Here is an 18780-nt window from a genome sequence, read left to right as displayed (position 1 = left end):
CTCCTGATGAGGAGTAAGTCTGTAGATCTTGCATTTTAGGGCTTATTGGAAAGGGTGAGGAGTCCGGGTCAACTGGACTGCATGAAGGATGAAGAACCAGATGGGTCTGAAAGACTTTGCTATTAACTGGACAAACTGGTGGACTAATTGGCAAACTGTAAATGTGCCTCGCGTGAGCATGTTCTAAAATTTGCTGACATAAGTGCCTAAAAGGACATGGTTCTTTTAAAGACACAAATGCGCTAGCTGTGCTCAAGTAACCTCTTAAAAATAGAAACATAACATATGCATGGTTGGTGCATTTTAAAACATACGTGTGTAAGTGCATGCACGAATAAATATTGTAGCATATTCTCTCTTGCGTGCTGATATGTGCATGTCTGGGCGCACGTGCACTCATTTTAAAATTGACCTGTTAGGCACATAAGTTAACTGGAGTTAACATGACATGTACATTCACAGGCTCATCCAGTGCTACCATAAGGCAGCGCAGGCCATTAGCAAGGACAATAGATGGCCTAGGGTGGAAAAACCTATCTACTCCCAAAAACCTCTATTACCTCTCTCACAGCCCCGCATGTCTTCACTCCTTCCTTCCTTCCTTCTATTTTCTCAATTCATATGTTTCCCAACAGACAGGGCACCCTAGACCCAGCTACTTCCAGTGAACTGCAGCAGAAACAGCCTATTACCAATAATGGAAGCTGATGATTCCTACTTCTCCAGCTAGCTTCCTGTTTGGAAATGTAATATGCATTGTCACAATGTGCAGTTGCTGCAGTTCATAGATAGCAATTGAACCTATGGTATCCCATCTGCCAAGAAACAGATAAGATGAGCAGGTAGAGAGGAGAGAGGAAGAAGGAAATAGAAGCATGCTATGGGGAGGCAGGCATGTTCATATCCACAGGAACTGGGGATAGCATCAAAATGTGCTCTGCCTAGGACAGTAGAAAACTTTGTGATAGCACTGGTCACAGGTGGTTTGCACTATGAAATAGCATTTTACAGCTGCTAACTGTACTAATAACTTTTTAAAAATAGAAACAGTTTCTACAGATTTTGATCTAGCTTACAGTAGGAAGTTTATATCCATTTACATGTGGAAAAACAGCAATTCATATGCACCCAATGAGATCTCTTTTAATATTGAAGAAGGGAAAGTGATAAACATAAAATGTTGTTAAAATGAGAGCTATATTGAATACAAGGAGGTCAAAGATGCACAGGCTGGTTGTCCAATGGGATAGTATATGCAAAAATGCCACATAGTGTGCATTATTGCATTTGTGAAAAATAGTGTGCAATATTTGATAAGTTTCATATGCACTTTCATTTTTGTAAACCTATTCACAAAAAATATGCAACATCACTAATCAATTGAGAGCTTATGCAAAGATTTTGCATAATTTCCACCTAGGTTAAATTTCATATAGAAAAATTATACAAATAGGCACTTTGACAAGAAACAACTCAGGAAGGCATAGCTATGGTTTTTTGCAACAATGCAAGCGATTTCTAATTTTTTTGCGCAGATGTTCCTACAAAATACATTTACATAATAAGCAAATGCCCCACACTGCCAGAAAAACATCTCACATATCAGACCATTCCCTCAGCAGCTTCTGTGGGTTGACACATTAGGTTCAACAATTGGGCACATTGAACACTTATGATACAAATATTTAATTAAAACTTTATAGGAGTAATTTTTATAACTGCTCACATAAATTTGCAGGCTATATGCCCAAATTAAACCAATTTTCAAAGTAAGCTTATGTGTGTGCTTTGAAAATTATCGTGACAAAACTTACAACTGCTATTTGATGCATGCAGTTTTGCTGAGAGAATTTATGCACATGCAGGCCAATTTTAAAATCATTGCTCAGGCAAAAATGCCCACATATGCGCATATATAAGCCATGCATGAGCAATGCGCATTTTAAAAAGCTGCAAAATACATGCATATGTACCCGTGTGCATGTGATGAATAAGGGGCAGAAAAGGGGCAGGGCATGGGTGTTCCAGGGCAGGACCAAAACTTACGCATGTAACTCCAGATTTTAAAAATGAAACCTGCAGCACGTGTCCGCGAGTTATCTGCATAACTTTACTGCTGCAGTCTGTATTAGAGATGTGAATCATGTCCTCGATCGTCTTAACGATCGATTTCGGCTGGGAGGGGGAGGGAATCGTATCGTTGCCGTTTGGGTGTTTAGAATATCGTGAAAATCGTTAAAATCGTGAACCGGCACACTAAAACCCCCTAAAACCCACCCCCGACCCTTTAAATTAAATCCCCCACCCCCAAATGCCTTAAATTACCCTGGGGTCCAGCGGCGGTCCGAAACGGGCTCCTGCTGTTGAAGCGTGTTGTCTTCAGCCGGCGCCATTTTGCAAAATGGCCGCCGCAAAATGGCGGCGGCCATAGACCAACACGATTCGACTGCAGGAGGTCGTTCCGGACCCCCGCTGGACTTTTGGCAAGTCTTGTGGGGGTCAGGAGGCCCCCCCAAGCTGGCCAAAAGTCCCTGGGGGTCCAGCGGGGGTCCGGGAGCGATCTCCTGCCGCGAATCGTTTTCCGTACGGAAAATGGCGCCGGCAGGAGATCGACTGCAGGAGGTCGTTCAGCCGGGGTCCGGAACCCCTGCTGAATGACCTCCTGCAGTCGATCGTGTTGGTCTATGGCCGCCGCCATTTTGCGCCGCCATTTTGCAAAATGGCGGCGCAGAATGGCGCTGGCTGAAGACAACACGATTCAATTGCAGGAGACTGTTCCAGACCGCCGCTGGACCCCCAGGTAATTTAAGGCATTTGGGGGGGTTCGGGAGGGTGGGGGATTTAATTTAAAGGGTCGGGGTGGGTTTTAGGGGGTTTTAGTGTGCCGGTTCACGATTTTAACGATTTTCACGATACTCTAAACACCCAAACGGCGACGATACGATTCCCTCCCCCTCCCAGCCGAAATCGATCGTTAAGATTCACATCTCTAGTTTCTGATGTCATATTGGATGATCATCTGGAATCCAGAGATCACTTTTTGGTGTTGTTCAGAATTAGAGCACAGGCGATGATGGTTCATTCAAAGGCAAGAGTCCTAGACTTCAAGAAAATGATTCCCTAGATTCATCAAAATGTTATAAATATAGCGGAAATGCGATAAAAAAATAGGGCATGGTAAGGATAATTTCCCTGCTCCTGCGGTGATTAATCCACTGCAGCACATTACTGACCAAAAAGGTTTTTATTACAAATGAGAGAGAGAGAGAGAGAGAGAGATGCAGCTAGGTAGAGCGTGCATCATTCTAGGTAGACAGCACATTATACAGATCAACTCCTCTTTTACTTTTCATCACTCCAAATGTCAGAAAATCTTCACTGATGTCAACTTTGCTGTTCATACCTCTGACTGTGTATGTAAAACTGCGCCCAAAACCTACCCTACCCCAAACCTCATCCCAGGTTAATAGTGCTCCCTCTTACAGTGGTATAAATAATAAATGTACATATTGGTCTCTCTCTCTCTCTCTTTCTCTCCTCCCTTAGCGTTAAGTCCGAAATGATGAATGACCCTGTGAATTTGTTAAAATGGGGAAGTGTCTCAAGGATTTGTTAGTTGATTGAGAAAATCTAGGAGAAGAACAGTGGGCAAAACTAAAAGGAGATATTGTGAGTGCAACTAAACTTTTTGTTAGGAAAGTAAATAAAAGCAAGAGAAAAAAGAGGCCACTATGATTTACTAAAGAAGTAGCTGAAAAGGTAATGAAAAAAAGGTTAACATTTATAAACTACAAATGACTGCAGAAAAAGGAAGAGAAAGAACTTAAGGATCCACCAATGTAAATTACAAAAAAGAAGAAATAGTTGGTGTATGTTGGAATGAACTGTGACTGTAATCTAAATCGTGCTGTCAATTCTTTAGCAGAAAAGTTTGGACAATTGGAGGAAAAGACCTCAGCGCTGATATATTTTCTGAATTAATTATCAGAGTGTAAACCAGTTGATACAGTCATCAACCTCCAGGGTAGCATTCATCTGATGACCTCAAGGTGGCTAAATAGGTAGATAGGGTGATGACAAAAGCTAGAAAGATACTTAAGTACATAAGGAGAGGAATGGTCAGCAGGAAAAAGGAGATGATATTGTCCCTGGAGAGACCTCATTTGGAATATTGTGTATAATTCTGGAGACTGCATCTTCAAAGGAATATAAACAGTATGGAGTCTGTCTCCAGGATGGCTACTAAAATGGTCAATGATTTTTGTTATAAAGCATATGAGGACAATCTTAAAGTTCTAAAGATGTATATCCTAGATGAAAGACGGGATAAGGGAGATAGAGACATTTAAATAACTTCAAGGTATCAATGGAAAGGAGGCTCTGAAATGTGGGATCATGCAAGAGGATTAAAGAGGTAGATTCAAGAGTTATCTAAGGATAACTAATTGAGCCCCGCTGGCGGGTCAGGAGCAGGAGTCTTGTCGCCATCTGGGGAGATATCATTGACCCCACCAGAGCCACGAGAATAGCCGAGAGTAACCCCTCCAAGTTCTGTCGAACAGGTTGAGTCGCCGGTGGATGATGTCACAGGAGCGACCCAAGAGGGCGGATGGCTCGACATTTCAGTGGATTAGGATCATTTTCCACCTTCCCCCATGACTCCGGAGAACCCGGCGCTGCTCAGTGAGAGTGTTGAGGGAGTACTGCAGAGATCATCGGCGAGAGAAAGAGTAAGTGAGGCATTGGGAGGTTCGAAATGCTCCCTTGAGGTAAAAAGACCGGCTGTAATAACTATGGAGTCCTTCTGGGACTCCATAGTTAATGAATATACCCAAAAAACAGATGAAAACTCCCTGAAAATGGTTTCCCTGGAGAAACAACTTAAGTCAAAGAATGAAGAACAAACCAGAGCATTGTCACAAGCTAAAAATGATTTAAAACAGCTTTCTGATTTAAATACTGTGTGCGTGAAAGAATAAGCAGTTTCAATGCAGAGGTTAGAAACTGTGGAGAATTATCTAAGACAATTAAATGTAAGGCAAACTACCACTAATAACATTTAAAAGGTATTTAAAGGAGATATTAAAGATCCCGGAATAACAAATACCAACACTGAAGAAAATTCTATACCTGAAACAAAGACAAAGCCAGATTCAAATATCCCCAATAGGGAATATTGGGGATACGCAGGAAAGAAGTTACGCAGGAAAGAATTCCTAATTATGCGCCCAGAGGAGCAGATTTTCAAAGAGGTACGCACGTAAGATACTTGCGTACCCCCCGAAAACCTGCCCCAAGCTCCCCCTGCACGTGCCGAGCCTATGTTGAATAGGCTCGGCGGCGCGCACAATCCCCAGGACGTGCGTAAGTCCCGGGGCTTTCCTGGGGGGTCGTGTCGGGGCGTGTCACGGCAGTTCCAGCCCGGGGGCATTTCGGGGCGTGGCTGAGGCCTCTGAAACCGCTCCCAGGCTGGGGAATTGCGTGCTGGCCTGCTGACTGGTGCGTGCGAGTTAAGCCTGCCTCAGGCAGGCGTAACTTTTCCAACAAAGGTAGGGGGGTTTAGATAGGGCTGGGGAGGGTGGGTTAGGTAGGAGAAGGGAGGGGAAGGGAGGGGAAGGTCGGGGGGGGTGGAAGGAAAGTTCCCTCCGAGGCTGCTCTGATTTCGGAGCGCACAAGCTGCCGATTTTGGGCAGGCTGCTCTGATTTCGGCGCGCACAAGCTGCCGATTTTGTGCAGCCTTGCGCGCGCCGACCCCGGATTTTAAAAGATACACGCGTATCTATTAAAATCCGGCATACTTTTGTTTGCGCTGGTCGTGCGAACAAAAGTATGCGCGGGCGTAGTTTTTTAAAATCTCCCCCAGAGGTTTGCGCTTTGGGTACAGAATTTCTTTTGAGATATCCCGCAAGATGTGTAATAAAATACTCAGGAAATGTTTGTGTTTTATAATCCAGAGCATTTAAGGGAGTTCATAAACGCTAGGATGGTTACTCCCTCAAACTAAAAGACATACTTGCGTTGAAGTTAAGATATGGTATTGCAGGAGAGTCTTGTCTTTATAAATAATTTTCAGTTTAAACGCCTTGTTTTTCCTTCCTCTCTCACCAATATTACCTGGAAAATATTTTGAAAGTATTTGTATTTTCTGTTTTGTTTAATAAGGATGAATATATTACTTTTTTGTAAACTTTCTGTTGATTTCTAAACAAAGTTATCTTTGTCAAGGACACCATCTGAATTCAAGAAGGCATGGGACAAACACAGGGGATCTCTGAAGGAGTGGCAGGGATTGTAGTTAGTGTGGATGGGCAGCTTAGATAGGCTGTATAGTCTTTCTGCTTTCATGTTTCTATATGTATTTTTGCTTTATTATTATTTGTGCTCATATGTATTGTACTGTATTTTGATTGAAACATGAAAAATAAAGTATGATTAAATCAATAAATACATTTGTATGCTTTTCTACATGTTATTGTTTGTTTATAAAGTTCTTTCTATCTTATTGAATACATGAGGGAGAGTTTTGGAAACACATTTAGCCCTGTAAAAAAAAGAAGTACATGAAACGTTATTTTTTATGTCACATCTGATTTGTACTTTGAGCTATGGTGTATTTTAATTGATAATGAAGGTGACTATTTATTAACTCTGCTGTCTCCTTGCATTTGTGCCACTTGTGTGCATATGAATTCTTGTTTTTCCGTTGACTTCAGTTTTTCACTTACGCACAGCCAGCATTCTTTATTGCTCCAGTGCAGCCAACATTTCTACAATATTAGCAATAAGCAGAAAATATAAATGGAGATACAAAAAGCTACCATCTGCAGGAGAAATATTATCTAAAAAGTGAAGGTAGTGTACAAAATGGTACTGTAAACATTTTATCTGTGATACTGTTTAATGATTGAACTACCCAAACAATAACAGGATCTCCAAATTTTCCAGTAATGACTAGCACTTCAAGGAGATCACCAAGTATAAACACAGTAGATTCAAATCACAATTTAGATATATCCGATCTTACAAGATAAGTCAATCACAAAGTTAAAAAAGAAAACATCCCTTGACACAGGCCTTATTTCATGATAGCTGTCTCAATGGGGCACAGTGAAATATGTAAAATAAAGAAGAACAAAGTTACAAAGTCATCCATAGATAGTACAAAACAGGCTACACAAGGCAAAAGATATAAGCAAGCGTATACAGATGAATAAAGGACACAAAAGAATCCTTAGGCAATGACAGATTGTGAGAGACTTTAAATAATTTTAACTCTTTCTTCACTGTCTTAATCTTTTTAAGGGTAGCATTTTACTCTTAATGATGGTAATTTTTATATCTTTTAGATTACAGTTTTTAGATATTTATAATATTATAATATGTATTGTTTCATTTTTCTAACTATTCTTTTGTTTTTTATTATATTTGAATTTTGTGAACTGTTGAGACGGATTTCTCCATACAACAGTATATAAAACTGCTTAAATAAATAAAATAAAATAAATAAATAAGCATGTCACCTCAAAATTTCAGTGAAACTTTCATGTATCTGGCAAAGAGGCAGAAAAATTGAAAAATAAGCACCTAAAGGTCACATGAGAAAATTCAGCCAGTGGAGAAAACAGAACCAACAACAAACCAATTATGAATGAGTGCATACAATGGAAAAACAAATAGAAAGTACCTGCATAACAGACCACGCAATCTTCTGAGTGATCTGAATTACACTGCACCCAAAGGGGTGCAGTGTAATTCAGATCACTGAATTAGATAGAAAATCCAGCATTAGATAGAAAATCCAGCATTTCTCATAATAAATTATGTATAGTGCAAAACTGCCTCCTAGGACTGGAGGTGAACAATGCTCAATAAAAAAAATCAAAAGGTCTAATACTGAATGGTGATGTTCTAACCAAAGAAAAACAAGGGAAAATTCTAAACAGGAATATCTAATGGCACTACCATGCTCAGAAATCCATGTTTTGATGACACAAAGCATAAAGCCAAAGAGACCAAAATGTCTCGAATTATAGCCCCCAAATTTTGAAATATAAAATAAGGCCATGTTGGTGCAGTATGTGCAATTATTAACCAGCACTAGTTGGTCCTAGTCCCACATATTATTTTTCATAATTTTCCTTGTTTTGCATCTCATTAGGGCTTTTAGTTAAGAGACATAATGGGGGATATGAAAGAGGTCTTTAAGATCATGAGAGGTCTTGAACGAGTAGATGTGAATCAGTTATTTACACTTTCGAATAATAGAAGGACTAGGGGGCATTCCATGAAGTTAGCAAGTAGTACATTTAAGACTAATCGGAGAAAATTCTTTTTCACTCAACGCACAATAAAGCTCTGGAATTTGTTGCCAGAGGATGTGGTTAGTGCAGTTAGTGTAGCTGGGTTCAAAAAAGGTTTGGATAAGTTCTTGGAGAAGTCCATTAACGGCTATTAATCAAATTTACTGAATAGCCACTGATATTAATTGCATCAGTAGCATGGGATCTTCTTAGTGTCTGGGTAATTGCCAGGTTCTTGTGGCCTGGTTTGGCCTCTGTTGGAAACAGGATGCTGGGCTTGATGGACCCTTGGTTTGATCCAGCATGACAATTTCTTATGTTCTTATGTTTTTATGTTCTTCTGATATATGCCTACCATACCTGAATGTAATCCAATTTGAAGTGCCAAAAGTAGAATATATAAATTAATAAGAATGCTCCTCTCATGAAGTTGACTTTTTGTTACCCACTTTGGAACATGTCCTCTGTGGCAATTGTAAACCTGTGCTTTGTCTCTCTCTCTCTCTGCTGAAGGAAAGGATAGTGAACTATCTACAATCCAGTGGGTTGCTTGATCAGAAGCAGCATAGATTCACCAGGGGAAGGTCCTGTCAGAGGAATCTAATTGATTTCTTTGATGAGGTGACTAGAGAAGTGGATCAGGGAAGAGCACTTGATGTAATAGACTTGGATTTTAGTAAAACTAAATGACCTTTAAAATGACCTACCCTGACTCAGATCCTACGTAGTCCCCCTGCTCCCTCTACTCTTTCAGAGAAAGAGCCCTGTCATTGCCATACTTATAGCCTTCCCTATATTCCTTTAATTGTACTCCGATTTGTCTCTCAAATCTCTGCACCTCCTTATTTACCCCCTTTTATACCCGTTATATACCCCTTTCCCCTGTCCTTAAACCCTACCTTCCCATATCAACCCCTGCTAGACTATATATAGTTGCTTTTCTGAATGTATAATTTGTAATGTCATATATAGGGCCAGATTTTAAAAGGGTTACGCGCATAAGGTACGCACGTAACCCTTTTAAAACGCCCCTGCGCGCGCCGATCCTATTTTGCATAGGCTCGGCGGCGCACGCAAGTCCCGGGGTTTGCAAAAAGGGGCGGTCGGGGGGGTGGCCAGGGGGGAGTGGTTTCAGATCGGGGGCGTGTTGGGGGCATGTGAGCGGTCTGGGGGCGTGGCCGAGTGCCCCGACACAGCGGCCTGTGTCGGGGCCTGCTGCGCCGGTGCACGTAAGTTACTACTGCCCGGAGGCAGTAGTAACTTTTCAGATAAAGGTGGGAGGGGAGTCTAGATAGGGCCGGGAGGAGGGGTTAGGTAGGGGAAGAGAGGAGAAGATGCAGGAGAAGGGAACGGGCAGCGCGCGCAGGGCTCAGTGCACGCAAGTTGCACAAATATGCACCCCGTTGCGCGCGCCGACCCCGGCTTTTATAAGATACGCGCGGCTACGCACGTATCTTATAAAATCCAGCGTACTTTTAAAATGTACCCCATAGTGCTTCTGTATGTACTAGCTAAAGATAATGTATATTGTTGTATATAGTGCTTTTTGGAGTGTATAATTTATATATAGTGTATAAGGTTATCCACAGTGTATAATGTAATACACAGTCCCTTTTTGAGTATATAATTTGGAATGTTACATATTATGCTCTTTGGTTGTTTTTCCATCAGGTACTGTTCCTATTCTCCTCTTCCTCTTTTTCCCTCTCTTCTCTCGCCCCATCTCTCTTCCTAGGTGCACCCCTCCCCTCACCCTCGTTTTTTGTATTTTCCTCCTTCAGTTATATTGTAAACTGGCATGATGTACCCACAAATGTCGGTATATAAAAGCTAATAAATAAATAAATGCAGTCCCACACAGAAGACTCATCAACAAAATGAGAAGCTTGGGAGTCAGCTCCAAGATGTTGGCATGGATCACAAACTGGTTGACGGATAGAAGACAACGGGTGATGATAAATGGAACGTACTCTGAAGAGAGAATGGTATTCAGTGGAGTGCCACAGGGATCGGTGTTGGAACTCGTTGTGTTCAACCTCTTCTTGAGCGACATTGCAGAAGGAATAGAAGGTAAAGTTTGTCTATTTGCGGATGATACTAAGATCTACAAAAGAGTGGACACACCGGAAGGAGTACAGAGAATGAGATGGGATTTAAGGAAGCTGGAAGAATGGTCAAAGATATGGCAGCTGGGATTCAATGCCAAGAAATGCAGAGTCATGCATCTAGGGTGTGGTAATCCGAAAGAACTATATGCGTTGGGGTGTGAAGGGCTGATGTGCATGGAGCAGGAGAGAGATCTCGGGGTGATAGTGTCTAACGACCTGAAGTTGACGAAGCAGTATGACAGAAGAATGCTGGGCTGCATAGAGAGAGGAATATCTAGTAGGAAAAGGGAAGTGATAAACCCCTTGTACAGGTCCCTTGTGAGGCCTCACCTGGAGCACTATGTTCAGTTCTGGAGACCGTATCTCAAAGGAAACAGAGACAGGATGAAGGCAGTCCAGAGAAGGGAGACCAAAATGGTGGGTGGTCTCCATTGAATGACTTATGAGGAGAGGTTGAAGAACCTGAATATGTATACCCTGGAGGAGAGGAGGAGCAGGGGTGATATGATACAGATCTTCAGATACTTGAAAGGTTTTAATGATCCATGGTCATCAACAAACTTTTTCCATTGGAAACAATTTAGTAGAACTAGGGGTCACAATTTGAAACTCCAGGGAGGAAGACTTAGAACCAATGTCAGGAAATATTTCTTCACTGAAAGGGTAGTGGATGCCTGGAATGCCCTTCTGGAGGAAATGGTGAAGTCTAAAACTGTGAAGGATTTCAAAGGGGCATGGGATAAAAACTCTGGATCCCTAAAAGGCTAGAGGATGGGAATAAATAAAAAAGCTTAATCGGCATGGAGCAGCAGTTTCTACCCTTAAGAGAAACATGGGGGTAACCTACACGGAGCGGCAGTTACTACCCCTAAGAGAAATATGGGAGTAGCCTGCACAGAGTGGCAGTTACTACCTTAGGTAGCTTGCTGGGCAGACTAGATGGACCATTTTGGTCTTTTTCTGCCGTCATTACTATGTTACTATATTATTTTTGTGGATCTAGTATCCTATAAAAAATACATGCTCAATTTTTCTTCTGATTGTAGTTCCTCAGGGGTGGTTTATGTTAACCTTTGTCCTTGTTCTCATTTGTATATTGGTAAAACTCTTTGTATGATCATAACAAAGATCATTCCTGTTTTGAATCCTCTCTTGTTTCTCATTGGTTATTTAATCAACATTCAGTGTCAGACCTCTTATTTTTATTACTGAGTATTGTTCAACTTGAGACCATGCGGGCAATTTTCCATTAAGTTCATCTTGAACAATGCTGGATCTTCTATCTGAATACATTGCACCCCTTTGGTCTCAATCAGAAGATTGAGCAGTCAATTTATTTCTTTGATGCTGTATGTATGTACTTGTCTATTTCATTTTTACATTCTTGTATGAACTCTTTGATTATTGGTTTGCTGCTGGTTCCATTTATTCTCTTGACTGAATTTGCTCACTTTAATGTCTGGTGCCTATTTTTAAATTTTCCTGCCACTTTGCTAAATACATGAATATTTTCTCTGGATCACTGAAATTTTGAGATGATATATTTGCTTCTGTTGCCTTTTCTGGCCTATTTTGTACTGTCTATGAATGTCTTTCTAACTTTGTTTTTTTTATTTTGCAGAATATTTCACTATGCTGCCTTGAGATAGCTATCATGAAACATGGTCTGTGTCAAGGGATATTTCCTTTCTTAAAATTGTGACTGGCATATTTTGTGCAATTAGAATTATCTAAACTGAGATTTTAATCCATTGTATGTGTACTTATATAGTCTCCTTGAACTGCTAGCCATTGCTGGCATAAATGTAGATTCTGTTATTGATTGGGTGGGTCAGTCATCACATTAAAGACTTTCAGGTTAATGCAGAAAGGTGCATTCAGTGGAATGCACATTTTCCTGCACTTGAGCATGCATTTTCTGGGCACAAAACTTACTCCTGATGTAGCAAGGTGTTTTGCATGTATAAAATGTGTGTTCCTTGATGGGAAATCCCATGCAAATGAGGACATTTAGTAGTATCTGGCCAGTGTACCTTCTTTAAAGCTGAAAACATAACTCCTAGCCTTAAAGATCTGGCTAAGTAGTGGTGACCTATGTCAGATAGCCAGATAAGAACTGACTGCTATCTGGCAGCTGCTTCCCACTGCCAGATAGATGGATAAATTGGTATTTATCCTGTTAAGTAGCAGCTGCACATTTTAAAGTTGTGTCACACTTTTTAATAGACAATGCATTAGCATAGCATTAGCTTGCTACATCAGGAGTTAAAAAAATAATAATTGGATGTTAAAAATGTGCGCTGAAAACAAGCACACATTTTCTTAGCACCCAAATTATTATATCAGCCTGCATGCATTTCAACCTTTTTCTCTGAGACATCACACTGGGCAACAATGAAAGTGTTACTGACCTAAAATGGTCCTACTCTGTAGTATCTTGATGTGCTGAACACGAATATGACCATGAAAAGTTTTTATTGGCTCTCGTTTTGAAGATATTTAATATAGTTCACTTTCTATGTTTAGTCATGTAAATGTATCCAGTAGTAATGTAAATAAGCCTAGAATGATGTAATATTGCATCATATTGCATAATACCATCATGCACACATCATCCAGAGTTTATTACATCATTTTCTGATGCAATGCAGTTCTACTGCCATGCTGCTGCTGAGTAAGCTGACGTCAGCAGTGTACTATATGAAGCCCAGTCAGAAAGGGTGAGCATTTGAAATATTCATGCTGGCTGACTACTGCTGGACACTCCGCAGAGATGCTCCTGAACAGGTGTACAAGAGACAAGCAAAGAAATCTAAGACGTAGTCTATGACTTCATTTTTCAAACGGTATTAACCATCTCCTACTATTGGCATACAATTCAAGATGTAATTATATTATTGCATATTACAAAAAAACTAGAGCCAATTTTGCATTTTCACAGTCACATTCATGTTTAGCACATGGAAATGTATAAGAATTGACTAATTTCATTTCCGTAACATGACTTTTGTGAAAATTTGTTGCCCAGTGTTATTTGAACAGTACCATTTTTTATATTATCTTATCTTTTCATATAATATAATAATAGCAATAACATAATAAATACAACTTATAATAGCACTACAAACACATAGCTGAACATTTCAATGTAGGGACTTTTGCACAGCTATTTTATATTGAACTGTTTCTTTATGGTCTTCTCAAACACTTAAAAATAAAGTAACAATTGCCCATACTTTTTAATTAGTTTTTCTTTGGCACTATCAATATGCTTCATGGCAAGATTCTGAAAGAAAGAAAGCTCCATTGATTCTTGCCGAACATGAAATTCTTCAACATCAAGCAAACGTAATTTCCTGCAACAATCACAAAAACATAATATATTTCAAAAATATTTTTAATATTTTTTCATATCTTTACCTCTGCATTTTTCTCCTAATATAATAGCATGCACACATAGTAGAAGTCATTGGATAAAAACCTGTGTGTCAATCAGTTGTGTCTCTACTGATCCTCTTTGATGTCTGGTCAACACTCTGCCTTGCCCTCTGTATCAGTCACAATCATGCTTGAATTTTGGCACAGTTTCAATTGTTCAGCCTCTGCTGATAGTATTTTTCCACAGTTTCTCTGAATTCTAACTTTATATTGTGACCCTCTTATTCTTGAGACTCTTTTTCTATGGAAATGCTACCACTTTGTACTTGAGGAAAATCTAACTACTACTACTACTACTACTACTACTACTACATTTTAGAGTGCTACTACTGTACAGATACACATAAGAGACAATCTATGAAGCTCACAATCTAGCCAAAACAAACATACATGACAAGTGACTTTAAAGAAATGTTTTTATTGTAGAGAAGTGATTAGGATTTGCAAGCAGTCTAATGATATCTACCAGTAAGTGTTTCGGTCATCTCTTCCCTTCCTATTTTTCCACAACAATGTACATTTTGAGGGCCTTGAATCTTTCTCTGTAGGTCTTGTGTTGCAGACCCTGAATTATTTTTTTCACCCCTTTCAAGATTTTTAATTTAATACAGCTTTGTAAGTCATCTGCAAACAGACATTTTCCTTCAAGCTCTTCCATTACATCACTAATGTAGGGAACATCTGGATTTCCTTATCAAAAGGAATATACCATTTAACTGGGGAGGTTCAGTGCATAATTAATGAAGAGAGGTTTGGGTTTTACTCCCCCATGTGGGAGCTGCAGATGGTGCATTCTAGTTGTTTATCATCCTCAAACACCATCAGTTTTCATGGATTTTGGTTTTCCTTTTGGCTTAGGCAAGAGCTCTCTGCCTCCTGTCTGTTAATTTTTGTAATTTAATGAAGAGAGTGGTGTTTTCCCTTGAAGACAGCCAGGGAGACTGATTCATTTCAAGCTGATTTTACTTCTTTTGATCCAGATATTTTAGATTTTTCCCTGTGAGAGCCTTGGTATTCTTTCACAGAGGGTTGTAAGATTACATCGAAAGATAGGGAAGACTCTAGCAGTGCAATATCTCTTCTTCAGAGGATAGACCTATTGGAGACCCAATGTTGAGAAGTTTCGACCTTCACTTGTTTTTCTATCAGTAACTCCTCATTTTGATGCAAGGAAGTTTTTTCTACTCTTCCTGTCTCTTGTTAATTTTCCCCAATTTTGGAGTCAAAGACTATTATTTTTACACCAGGAACTGAGTGCCCTTAGTACCCCGGAATCAGTTTCCTTTTCTATTGGGAAGAGGCTGTCTTTAACCAAGAAGGAGCCTGAGGAGTGAAGTTTTGTTCATCTAAGAAGTGAAGTCTTGTCCCTTACTGCTACGTTTCATGGCTCGTGGGTAGGCCCCATGAGCTGCATCACCACCCAAAGGCCCAAGCAGTTGGTTCCCCTCTTAGTGGCAGGATGCCACCATGGTCACTCTCGCACAGGTTTCTCTAGATGCGTACGTGCCATACCATGCGCAACTTAAAGGGCCCTAGGTAAGAAACTGCTTGCAGTACCTACTGATGACATTGCTTCTTCAGCCCTATAAACGGTCCTCCTGGACATCCCCTCTTTGTCTCAGCAATGGGTCGACTACCTAGTAGTGTGAGTTGCTGCATCTGCATTCCAGTCCAGCTTGTCTCATCTCTCCAGCCCAGCCTGCCTCATCTCTCCAGTCCAGCCTGCCTTGTCTCTTCAGCCGAGCCTGCCTCATCTCTTGTAGTCCCTATCAATCCTTCTCCTTTCATACCTTGCCCACTCTCTGACTGACTTCTGCACTTAAACTCAGCTTGGACTTTGACCAGTCTTGTCTTTCTTCTGCCTTTGACCTCAGGTCAAACTTTAACCACACTTGTCTACCGCCACCTACCTTGTCTCTGGACTTATGCTGTAGCCTTTTCCTATGAGACTCTTGTCTAAGACCTGCTGGTCCCTGGAACCTGAGGGCTCAAGTGAAGGGGAAAGGGGAAAGGGACTGTAGCTCTAGATCAGTCTCTTCCTTGTCCAGGTCCTCCAGCTGTCAGTTGGGACCTACAGGGAACACCCTGTAGGTTGAGCCAATTCTACCAGAGCAACAAGGGCCACGAATCTTACACTTACTACAGGGAAGGAGCTAAAGGTATTAAACTATGTGCTTGTATCTGACTCAGGTGTGTTACACTTGAGAGGAAAATGCCATCTGGTATGTCATAAGGATATGTAAAGTAACTAAGAAGACTTCAGGAAAGGTATATGAATTGGGACTTATGTTCTAATAAATACTGGGACTTGATTCTATCCACTCCACAGTAGGGAGAAGCTGGGAACAAATTGGGACATGAAAGGAGGATTGAACTATTTTCAATCTGAGTAATTAGAGTAACTGGGAAAAAGAAAGAGATCAAGTGTTAAGAAGTGTGCTTCCAGAGGAATTTAACAACTTAGCTAAAAGAGTGAGGTCATAAGTTTATTAATCTTTCTGTTGTCCTATTAATTATTGACTTTATTTAAACACTAAATTGAGTGCTAAAAATTCTTCAGTTTCAAATGCCTCTGTATTGCTCCATGGTGAGGCCACACCTTGAATACTGTGTGCAATACTGGTTGCCTCATCTCAAAAAAGATATAGTTGCACCGGAGAAAGTACAGAGAAGAGCGATCAAAATGATAAGAGGAAAGGCTAAAGAAGTTAGGACTGTTCAGTTTGGAGAAGAGACGACTGAGGGGGGATATGACAGAGGTGTTACGCTCCGCTGCCACAGACGGCTGCGGCCGCCATTGCTCACCTCTCTTTTCACAACCTTGGCTCCATTGGACAAACTCGCGGTTTTGGCCAGCTACTACTGGTCTTCTGGCCTCCGTTCCTGTGCCTATCTAAGTAGCGTGGAAGCTCCCAACCACCATCTTACCTGTGGGGTTCCTTAGGCGCGCATGCGCACTTCCTGACCAGCTTTACCCATGTCGTGGCGGGAACCTTGGGGGCATCCCTACCAGATGAAGTCACTCTGCTCTAGTATTTAATCTGGCCTGCCCAGACAGCCGGCGACTTGGCAACGAGTTCATTTGCTGTTGTTCCAGCTTCTACACTGTTTTTCCGGTTTTGCTTCCGTGATGTGAGACTTCCATGTTGTGAGACCTCTACACTGTTGTTCCAGTTTCGCTTCCATGGTGTGAGACTCAGGGGACCACTTCGTCTCTTGGCTATCCGCTCCTCGGAGGGCCTATCACCCGGTTTCCAGCTTGCCTTCTCCTAGGGCCTTCTACGGGACTTCTGCTTATTTCCTGTTGCTGTGAGTATCACTTCTGGAACACTGCTTGATTGCTACGTGGGAATCCTCGCCGGTGTACCCTGCTCGGCGGACCATTGCCATGAGGACTCCCTTCCAGTTTCCCCCCCTGCTCTGCGGACCTACCCAGTGATACCATCTGGAGAATCCTTGCTGGTGTACCCCACTCTGCGGACCATTGCCGTGAGGACTCACTTCTGGGTTCCCTCTGCTCTGCAGATCCCCATCACCTAGGAACCTCCTTGCATTCTCCACTACTGATTCAGTGTATTACAGTGACTGTATCTCTCGGCACCCCCACTCCTCGGGTACTGCTGTTTCCACCCTTGACTCTTGTTTCTAGCAAGACTGGCATCAGTAGGTTGCTACCATTCTGTGGCCCACCTCCAGGGGTCACCCTCTACATCTCCCCCTCTATGTCTGCTGTATTTCCATCCCACAGCCGAGGCTCCGCCTCCTGATGGTGAGACCCCGTGGGGGTCCTTCCCCTGGGTGTATCCACCTCTCACCTCAGCCAAAGGGTTCACTCACTTACTAATCCTAACAAGAGGTCTACAAAATCATGAAAGGACTTCTACAGGTTAATGCAAATTCAGCTAATAGAAGGACTAGGGGGCACTCCATGAAGTTAGTACATAGCTCATTTAAAACAAATTGGAGAACATTCTTTTTCAGGCAGCACATAGTTAAGCTCTGGAATTCATGGCCAGAGGATGTGGTTATGACAGTTAGTGTAACTGGGTTTAAGAAAGGTTTGGATAAGTTCCCAAAGGAAAAATCCATAAATTGCTATTAATTAATAAGCAATAGTAACTTAAGATCTATTTAATGTTTGGGTACTTGCCAGGTACTTGTGACTTGGATTGGCCACTGTTGGAAACAGGATGCTGGGTTAGATGGACCCTTGGTCTGACCCAGTATGGCATATCTTATGTTCTTATATTATGTAATCAACTATCAGTGATAGTGTTTGCAATTCTGGTTGCCGCATATCAAAAAAGATATAGCTGTACTCGAGAAAGTACAAAGAAGGGCAACCAAAATGATAAAGGGGATGGAACAGCTCTCCTAAAAGGAAAGGCTAAAGAGGTTAGGGCTGTACAGTTTGGAGAAGAGATGGCTGAGGGGGGATATGATAGAGGACTTTAAGATCATGAGAGGTCTTGAATGGGTAAATGTGAAATGGTTATTTATTCTTTTGGACAATATAAGGACTAGGGGGCACTCCATGAAATTAGAAAGTAGCACATTAACACAAGTCAGGGACAAACACAAAAGTCAGAGAAAATTATTTTTCACTCAACGCACAATCAAGCTCTGGAATTTGTTGCCAGAGGATGTGGTTAAGGCAAGTAGTGCAGCTGGATTTAAAAAAGGTTTAGATAAATTTCTGGAGGAGAAGTCCATAAACTGCTATTAATTAATAGAGAATACCACTTCTTGATGCCAGCATTAGTAGCATAGGATCTATTTAATGTTTGGGTAATTGCCAAATAATCATGACTTGGACTGGATGCTGTTGGAGACAAGATATTGGGCTTAATGGACCCTTGGTCTGACACAGTATGGCATATTTTATGTTCTTATGTTCTTGACTTTGGAAACCACATTGCTTATAAAAGACTGTG

General features: G+C 41.2%; 1 protein-coding gene across 1 annotated transcript in view; it reads right to left on the bottom strand.

Moving 5' to 3' along the window:
* DNAH7 (dynein axonemal heavy chain 7) overlaps nucleotides 1-18780 on the bottom strand; it is a 724465-nt gene that overhangs the window by 614373 nt on the left and 91312 nt on the right. The window contains 1 exon segment of the mRNA XM_029606081.1: nucleotides 13645-13764. Within this exon segment, the coding sequence (XP_029461941.1) occupies nucleotides 13645-13764 (120 nt within the window).

Source organism: Rhinatrema bivittatum, chromosome 6 (genome assembly GCF_901001135.1).
Source record: "Rhinatrema bivittatum chromosome 6, aRhiBiv1.1, whole genome shotgun sequence".
In the NCBI taxonomy this organism is placed as follows: Eukaryota; Metazoa; Chordata; class Amphibia; order Gymnophiona; family Rhinatrematidae; genus Rhinatrema; species Rhinatrema bivittatum.
The sequence above is the reverse complement of the archived record's forward strand: the minus strand, read 5'-3'. Positions and strand labels throughout refer to the sequence as shown.